The sequence below is a fragment of the Eriocheir sinensis genome, unplaced genomic scaffold, assembly GCF_024679095.1.
Source record: "Eriocheir sinensis breed Jianghai 21 unplaced genomic scaffold, ASM2467909v1 Scaffold562, whole genome shotgun sequence".
Lineage (NCBI taxonomy): Eukaryota > Metazoa > Arthropoda > Malacostraca > Decapoda > Varunidae > Eriocheir > Eriocheir sinensis.
Window position 1 is genome coordinate 157115 of NW_026111901.1, and position 10386 is coordinate 167500.

General features: G+C 37.1%; 1 protein-coding gene across 15 annotated transcripts in view; it reads right to left on the bottom strand.

Annotated features, from left to right (window-relative positions):
• LOC126993112 (uncharacterized) overlaps positions 1-6916 on the bottom strand; it is a 66245-nt gene extending 59329 nt beyond the window's left edge. For 5 of the 15 annotated variants that reach the window (XR_007747421.1, XR_007747414.1, XR_007747406.1 and 2 more), the window contains exons 1-2: positions 5111-5465; positions 4896-4968 (exon numbers count right to left, since the gene is read on the bottom strand). Coding sequence is in view for 1 of the 15 variants with exons in the window: in XM_050851964.1 (XP_050707921.1) it covers positions 6806-6818 (13 nt within the window). In the remaining 14 variants the exon portion in view is untranslated. Of the gene's footprint in view, positions 1-4895; positions 4969-5110; positions 5466-5879; positions 6100-6805 lie in introns of those variants that run through there. The other 10 variants (XR_007747415.1, XR_007747407.1, XR_007747396.1 and 7 more) reach the window with 7 other exon arrangements.
• Between the last annotated feature and the right edge of the window lie 3470 nt (positions 6917-10386).

The window sequence follows — 10386 nt, forward strand, 5'->3', positions numbered from 1 at the left end:
AACAGAATACAACAGAATAAAAGAGAATACAACAGAATACAACAGAATAAAAGAGAATACAACAGAATAAAAGAGAATACAACAGAATACAACAGAATAAAAGAGAATACAACAGAATAAAAGATAATACAACAGAATAAAAGAGAATACAACAGAATACAACAGAATAAAAGAGAATACAACAGAATACAACAGAATAAAAGAGAATACAACAGAATAAAAGATAATACAACAGAATACAACAGAATAAAAGAGAATACAACAGAATAAAAGATAATACAACAGAATACAACAGAATAAAAGAGAATACAACAGAATAAAAGAGAATACAACAGAATAAAAGATAATACAACAGAATACAACAGAATAAAAGAGAATACAACAGAATACAACAGAATAAAAGAGAATACAACAGAATACAACAGAATAAAAGATAATACAACAGAATAAAAGATAATACAACAGAATACAACAGAATAAAAGAGAATACAACAGAATACAACAGAATAAAAGAGAATACAACAGAATACAACAGAATAAAAGAGAATACAACAGAATAAAAGATAATACAACAGAATAAAAGAGAATACAAGATAATACAACAGAATACAACAGAATAAAAGATAATACAACAGAATACAACATAATAAAAGAGAATACAACAGAATACAACAGAATAAAAGAGAATACAACAGAATAAAAGATAATACAACAGAATAAAAGAGAATACAACAGAATAAAAGAGAATACAACAGAATAAAAGATAATACAACAGAATACAACAGAATAAAAGATAATACAACAGAATACAACAGAATAATAGAGAATACAACAGAATACAACAGAATACAACAGAATAAAAGATAATACAACAGAATACAACAGAATAAAAGAGAATACAACAGAATACAACAGAATAAAAGATAATACAACAGAATACAACAGAATAAAAGAGAATACAACAGAATACAACAGAATAAAAAAAAATACAACAGAATAAAAGATAATACAACAGAATACAACAGAATAAAAGAGAATACAACAGAATACAACAGAATAAAAGAGAATACAACAGAATAAAAGAGAATACAACAGAATACAACAGAATAAAAGAGAATACAACAGAATAAAAGATAATACAACAGAATAAAAGAGAATACAACAGAATACAACAGAATAAAAGAGAATAAAAGAGAATACAACAGAATAAAGAGAATACAACAGAATAAAAGATAATACAACAGAATACAACAGAATAAAAGAGAATACAACAGAATAAAAGATAATACAACAGAATACAACAGAATAAAAGAGAATACAACAGAATAAAAGAGAATACAACAGAATAAAAGATAATACAACAGAATACAACAGAATAAAAGAGAATACAACAGAATACAACAGAATAAAAGAGAATACAACAGAATACAACAGAATAAAAGAGAATACAACAGAATAAAAGATAATACAACAGAATAAAAGATAATACAACAGAATACAACAGAATAAAAGAGAATACAACAGAATACAACAGAATAAAAGAGAATACAACAGAATACAACAGAATAAAAGAGAATACAACAGAATAAAAGAGAATACAAGATAATACAACAGAATACAACAGAATAAAAGATAATACAACAGAATACAACAGAATAAAAGAGAATACAACAGAATACAACAGAATAAAAGAGAATACAACAGAATACAACAGAATAAAAGATAATACAACAGAATAAAAGAGAATACAACAGAATACAACAGAATAAAAGAGAATACAACAGAATAAAAGAGAATACAACAGAATACAACAGAATAAAAGATAATACAACAGAATACAACAGAATAAAAGAGAATACAACAGAATACAACAGAATACAACAGAATAAAAGATAATACAACAGAATACAACAGAATAAAAGAGAATACAACAGAATACAACAGAATAAAAGATAATACAACAGAATACAACAGAATAAAAGAGAATACAACAGAATACAACAGAATAAAAAAAAATACAACAGAATAAAAGATAATACAACAGAATACAACAGAATAAAAGAGAATACAACAGAATACAACAGAATAAAAGAGAATACAACAGAATACAACAGAATAAAAGAGAATACAACAGAATAAAAGATAATACAACAGAATACAACAGAATATAAGAGAATACAACAGAATACAACAGAATAAAAGAGAATACCAACAGAATACAACAGAATAAAAGAGAATACAACAGAATACAACAGAATAAAAGAGAATACAACAGAATAAAAGAGAATACAACAGAATACAACAGAATAAAAGATAATACAACAGAATACAACAGAATAAAAGAGAATACAACAGAATACAATAGACTAAAAGATAATACAACAGAATACAACAGAATAAAAGAGAATACAACAGAATAAAAGAGAATACAACAGAATAAAAGAGAATACAACAGAATACAACAGAATAAAAGATAATACAACAGAATAAAAGAGAATACAACAGAATACAACAGAATAAAACAGAATACAACATAATACAACAGAATAAAAGAGAATACAACAGAATACAACAAAATACAACAGAATAAAAGAGAATACAACAGAATACAACAGAATAAAAGAGAATACAACAGAATACAACAGAATAAAACAGAATACAACAGAATACAACAGAATAAAAGATAATACAACAGAATAAAAGATAATACAACAGAATACAACAGAATAAAAGAGAATACAACAGAATACAACAGAATAAAAGATAATACAACAGAATACAACAGAATAAAAGAGAATACAACAGAATACAACAGAATAAAAGAGAATACAACAGAATAAAAGAGAATACAACAGAATAAAAGATAATACAAGATAATACAACAGAATACAACAGAATAAAAGAGAATACAACAGAATAAAAGAGAATACAACAGAATACAACAGAATACAACAGAATAAAAGATAATACAACAGAATACAACAGAATAAAAGAGAATACAACAGAATACAACAGAATAAATGAGAATACAACAGAATACAACAGAATAAAAGAGAATACAACAGAATAAAAGAGAATACAACAGAATAAAAGAGAATACAACAGAATACAACAGAATAAAAGAGAATACAACAGAATAAAAGAGAATACAACAGAATACAAGAGAATAAAAGAGAATACAACAGAATACAACAGAATAAAAGAGAATACAACAGAATAAAAGAGAATACAACAGAATACAACAGAATAAAAGAGAATACAACAGAATACAACAGAATAAAAGAGAATACAACAGAATAAAAGAGAATACAACAAAATACAACAGAATAAAAGAGAATACAACAGAATAAAAGAGAATACAACAGAATAAAAGAGAATACAACAGAATAAAAGAGAATACAACAGAATACAACAGAATACAACAGAATAAAAGATAATACAACAGAATACAACAGAATATAAGAGAATACAACAGAATAAAAGAGAATACAACAGAATACAACAGAATAAAAGATAATACAACAGAATACAACAGAATAAAAGAGAATACAACAGAATAAAAGAGAATACAACAGAATAAAAGATAATACAACAGAATACAACAGAATACAAGATAATACAACAGAATAAAAGAGAATACAACAGAATACAACAGAATAAAAGAGAATACAACAGAATAAAAGATAATACAACAGAATACAACAGAATAAAAGAGAATACAACAGAATACAACAGAATAAAAGATAATACAACAGAATACAACAGAATAAAAGAGAATACAACAGAATACAACAGAATAAAAGATAATACAACAGAATACAACAGAATAAGAGAATACAACAGAATACAACAGAATAAAAGAGAATAGGATAGGTAGGGAAGGGATGGAAAGGAAGGCATGGGAAGGGATGGGATGGGAAGAAATGGAGTATGATATTCCCAAACACACACACACACACACATATACACTCACTCACCCACCCAGATACATACATATTCAAAGTGTGTGTGTGTGTGTGTGTGTGTGTGTGTGTGTGTGTGTGTGTTATGCTCCTGAGACTTCCATATAGTTGTGTGTCACTTTCATGAGGTGCTTTTCCTACTAGTGTTTTTAGGGCGAGTCCATTCAAGGCACCTGTGTACCACCCCATACAAGCTCGAAGTCTTGACAAATGTGTGTTTCTTTAGCTTCATGGTACAGAGGAAGGGTCACACTACCACCAGGGTCATAAACTACCCAAGGAGATGCCCCAAACTCCTATGAAAGTCTTGACAAATGTGTGTTTCTTTAGGTTCATGGTACAGAGGAAGGGTCACACTACCTCCAGGGTCATAAAACTACCCAAGGAGATGCCCCAAACTCCTATGAAAGTCTTGACAAATGTGTGTTTCTTTAGCTTCATGGTACAGAGGAAGGGTCACACTACCACCAGGGTCATAAAACTACCCCAGGAAATGCCCACAACTCCTACGAAAGCCTTGTCAAATATGTGTTCTTGGGCGGCGAAATGTCTCATAATACGACCCTAAGAGCCACCTTGCCACCAGGGTCTGACCACCAACTGACTCCAAACCAACCTCCTCTCTTTGAACCCAGTCATGATTAGGACCACCCTATATATGGCAGGGACTTCACTATTCTGTACAACCGCTCCCACAACATGTCACGCTTGATGGCAGAGTCCCTTTTCATATGACAACTCTGCCCCGCACTGTGACCTGACATTGTACCGAGGGCAGCTGTGTGGCAGGAACTAACAGGAAGGAGAGAAGACTGAGAGCTGGAAATGGAAATAAAAAAGACCGAGAATTTTGCACAAAAGGAACAATTGCAGGAAGAAAATTGGTGCAAGAAGATGAACAAGGAAAATAGTTATAAAGTTAACAACACTCACCATTTGATTCCTGTGTGTCCCCTTCATCCTCCTCCTCCTCCTCCTCTTGTTCTTCCTCCTCTTCTTCTTATGTCTGCAAATTAAGTTAGGAATGAGAACTGTATAAACACTGAGTCTTTTTGGGAATAATAAATTCCTTCATGAATTTTAATGTTTATTTTTATGAGAGAGAGAGAGAGAGAGAGAGAGAGAGAGAGAGAGAGAGAGTGCATTACCTATAGGAACAGTAGTAAAGGTTTAGCATGAGGGCAAGGAGGAGGTGGCGGCCAGTGGTCCACCCTGACCCTCAAAGCTAACAGGGAAACAAGACAAAGGAAATATTACCTGAGAACCTAACCTCCCTTATCTATGGCCTCCTGTGACCTACAAAGACTTATTCTATTACAGGGTTTAGACAAGAATTGCTCCGCTCTTTATAATGATTCTAGGACCACAGTACGTATGGAAATAGTTCGCATGCATAAAATTCGTATGCAATTTTTTGTAAGCAAATGTTTGTAAGGGATAAAGTTCGTTTGAAAAAAGTACGTATGCAATTCAATATTATAATAAATAAATAAATAAAAATCACGGGCCAGGCCGAAAATTTAGCAGGCAGAAGTATGGGGCCATCCAGTTCCCATTAAAGCTAATGATACATATATGGAAAAAATTAACATCTATATATAGTGAGTTATCACCTTCATATCACAGGTAAAACTCCAGAAATACACCCACCAACTACCAGTGACAATGGAGCTGTGCAAAGCCTGCCCCATTTTTACCAAGGCAACCTGACCAAATCTAACCTAACCATTGAGTAAATAGAACGTTAAATGGTAAAAAGCGCTCAAAATAACGGAAAAGATGAATAAAAAGATGAATTAATCTAACCTAACCACATCTGATTTCTGGAATAACACCCAAATAGTTAGGGATAAATGTCAAAATAATTAGGCTACCCTTTCTTCAATAATCCCTTAATGATAACAGAAATACTCTAACCTATCACTGACGCTGCCGATGTCAATGGAGGTGGAATTGGTGGAGTGGACATGGCGGCTGACCCCAATCACTGCTGAGGGTCTAACACCATCATCACCACCACCACCATCAACACTGCCATCACCATCACCACCACCACCATCACTGCCATCACCACCATCACCACCGCCGTCATCACCACCACCACCATCACCACCGCCACCATCACCACCGCCGTCATCACCACCACCACCATCACCACCAACACCTGTCACCACCGCCGTCATCACCACCGCCGTCATCACCACCACCACCATCACCACCGCCGTCATCACCACCGCCGTCATCACCACCACCACCATCACCACCGCCGTCATCACCACCACCATCATCACCACCAGCACCATCACCACCGCCGTCATCACCACCGCCGTCATCACCACCACCACCATCACCACCGCCGTCATCACCACCACCACCATCACCGCCGTCATCACCACCGCCGTCACCACCAACACCTGTCACCACCGCTGTCATCACCACCAACACCTGTCACCACCGCCTTCATCACCACAAACACCTGTCACCACCGCCTTCATCACCACAAACACCTGTCACCACCGCCTTCATCACCACAAACACCTGTCACCACCGCCTTCATCACCACAAACACCTGTCACCACTGCCGTTATCACCACCGCCGTTATCACCACCACCACCATCACCACCGCCGTCATCACCACCGCCGCCATCACCACCACCACCACTGTCATCACCACCACCACCATCACCACTGCCGTCATCACCACCGCCATCACCACCACCATCACCGCCGCCATCACCACCACCACCACCATCACATGAAACAGATTTTCCAATTTTCCCCTATTTCCACGCCCTGATTTCCTGTCCCTGCACACTAAAATAAGGGCAAAGGATCCACCTACCTTCCCACAGCATGGCGCTTCCGGGCACTTTATAATAACCTAAAAAAACAAGAAAAATACAGCGTTGTCTCGGCAGCCTTCACAGACGACAGGGAAAATGGAGGCCGTGACGTCATCATAGTGTTGGAACTTTAATACACGACAACCTTAGAACTTGACGACGGATAAATAGAGCAAGTTCACTGGTAAAAACACGCTCAAAATAACGGATAAGGGGAGACAAGTAAGATCAGGGTATGCTATTAAGTATTAACGAAAGGAGAAAACGATACACGAAGGGAGAGTTTGCGTCAGTAAAGTCTTCAGAACACTTGAACTCGGGGCATAATAACGTGTTTAAGTGTGCAGGCTGACCTGGGTAAGTGTGGAAAAGTGTACAAAAGTGTGCAGAAGGATATGAGAAGCGAGACAGAGCGGGGAAGGTCAAAATATTAATAATTTTCTCCTCCTTCTCTCTCTCTCTCTCTCTCTCTCTCTCTCTCTCTCTGTTTCTATCTATTGTCTATTTCTAATGTATTTAAACGTCTGTCTGTCTGTCTATCTATCTATCTATCTATCCGTTTATCTGTTTCTCTGTCTCTATCTCTCTGCCTATCTATCTATCTATCTATCTATCCATCTATCACTGTGCAATAACCTCAGTATCTATCGGTCTATTAATATTTGTTATCATGCACTAACCTGTGTCTATCTATCTGTCTATATCTATCTATCCGTTTATCTGTTTGTTTATCTCTCTCCATCTCTCTGCCTATCCATCTATCACTGTCAACCAGTCAGCCAGTTAACCACGTTGTCAGTCAGTCAGTCAACCAGTCAGCCAGTTAACCACGTTGTCAGTCAGTCAGTCAACCAGTCAGCCAGTTAACCACGTTGTCAGTCAGTCAGTCAACCAGTCAGCCAGTTAACCACGTCGTCAGTCAGTCAGTCAACCAGTCAGCCAGTTAACCACGTTGTCAGTCAGTCAGTCAACCAGTCAGCCAGTTAACCACGTCGTCAGTCAGTCAGTCAACCAGTCAGCCAGTTAACCACGTCAAGTCAGTCAGTCAGTCAGTCAGTCAGTCAGTCAACCAGTCAGCCAGTTAACCACGTCAAGTCAGTCAGTCAGTCAGTCAACCAGTCAGCCAGTTAACCACGTCAAGTCAGTCAGTCAGTCAGTCAACCAGTCAGCCAGTTAACCACGTCAAGTCAGTCAGTCAGTCAGTCAGTCAGTCAACCAGTCAGCCAGTTAACCACGTCAAGTCAGTCAGTCAGTCAACCAGTCAGCCAGTTAACCACGTCAAGTCAGTCAGTCAGTCAGTCAGTCAACCAGTTAACCACGTCAAGTCAGTCAGTCAGTCAGTCAGTCAGTCAACCAGTCAGCCAGTTAACCACGTCAAGTCAGTCAGTCAGTCAGTCAGTCAGTCAGTCAGTCAACCAGTTAACCACGTCAAGTCAGTCAGTCAGTCAGTCAGTCAGTCAACCAGTCAGCCAGTTAACCACGTCAAGTCAGTCAGTCAGTCAAATCAGTCAGTCAGTCAAGTCAGTCAGTCAGTCAGGTCAGTCAGTTAGCCAACCACGTCAAGTCAGTCAGTCAGCCAACCAGTTATAACCGCGTCAAGTCAGTCAGTCAGTCAGTCAGTTCTAAATTATCAGAAATATTTTGAGAGCATGAGATGAAGTTCATTATTATTATTATTATTATTATTATTATTATTATTATTATTATTAGTAGTAGTAGTAGTAGTAATAGTAGTAGTATTTTTATAGTAGTAGTAGTAGTAGTAGTAGTAGTAGTAGTAGTAGTAGTAGTAGTAGTAGTAGTAGTAGTAGTAGTAGTAGTAGTAGTAGTAGTAGTAGTAGTAGTAGTAGTAGTAGTAGTAGTAGTAGTAGTAGTAGTAGTAGTAGTAGTAGTAAGTAGTAGTAGTAGTAGTAGTAGTAGTAGTAGTAGTAGTAGTAGTAGTAGTAGTAGTAGTAGTAGTAGTAGTAGTATAAGTAGTATAAGTAGTAGTAGTAGTAGTAGTAGGCCTATATAAAATAATAATTAGTGAGCCAAGGGTGATATAATACTTAATAATAATGGTAAATAATTATAACATCAATCAATCAATCGTTCGTGTCCCCAGAACAGCTGACCATATCCGCCCCGGTGACAGATTATCGTACTCGGCGCATGGCAGTATATCCCGGTTTCTGACGCCTAACTATTGCCAAGAAACATCAGGAATCAACCATTTTAACATTAATTATAAGTGCATCTCGTTATTGGGGTCCAGGAGACAGTTTTTTGGGTCGGAAGTCGGTATATAATGAGGCTACGTACGACAATTCCGCCCTTTTTTTTTCAGTCGCGTCTGACCTTAGGCGGGCAAAGGTCACGTCGCCGCTCGCCTTCACATATAGCTGTTATACGTCTGGCCACGGCGCCTGACCTTGACCTTTGACCTCGGAATTAACGACGAGTGTTATATATTGTGTGAAGTGTTATCAGGATGAGAACGACTGGGAGATAATGAAGGTTTTCTCTCTTCTTATCCTCTCGTTTGTTTGTTTGTTTGTTGCTCTCTCTCTCTCTTCTTTCATTTGCTTGTTTGTTTGTATTCTCTCTCTCCCTCTCTCTCTCTCTCTCTCTCTCTCTCTCTCTCTCTCTCTCTCTCTCTCTCTCTCTCTCTCTCTCTCTCTCTCTCTCTCTCTCTCTCTCTCTTTTTCTTCTTCTTCTTCTTCTTCTCTTTCAATTGACTAACGAGAAGAAAAATAACAGGAACGAGAACAAGAAGAAATTAAGAAAAAGAACAATAACGAGAAAAATACGAACAAAGAAGAAGACGAAGAAAAAGACAAAGACAAGGATAACAAGAAGAAGAGCAATAAGAAGTTCAAGAAGAAAGAAAACAAGAACAAGGAGAAGAAAAACGAAGCAAGAAAAACTGCAGGAAAATGAGATAAGTTTGAGAAAGAGGAGGAGGAGAAGGAGGAGGAGGAAGAGGAGGAGGAGGAAGAGGAGGAGGGAAACGAAGATAAGGAACACGAAACAAGAGGCAAGAAAGAAAACAAAAAACAAAACAACTAATCAGAGAAACAGACATACAGACAAACAAGAGAAGAAGAAGAAGAAGAAGAAGCAATAAATAAATAGTCAACAGAAAAAAAATATTAAAAAAACTACTACACAAAATAATAATAATAATAATAATAATAATAACACTACTTCTATTACTACTACTACTACTACTACTACTACCACTACTACTACTACTACTACTACTACTACAACAACAGTGCGAACCCCCCCCCCCCCCTGGCACCCACTTCTACAGCCTCCTTTGCAGTGCCAGTGACCAGGGACAGCAGGTTCACGGATGCCACAAGTGCCTGCCTAAGTGCCGGCACCTCCACCAGCTCCACCGCCAGGCTCCAGTGCCGTCCTGAAGGTGTGGCCCAGGGGCAGGCTGAACTCTGGCCCCAGGGACGTTGAGGGAGTTTGGGTCACCCGTGGGAAGGAGGAGGAGGAGGATTTTATTTATAGTGGTCTATGTTACTATTGCTACCATTTCTTTAAACTTTATATTGGTGCTCAACCCCAGGCCGTCAGTGGCACAAGC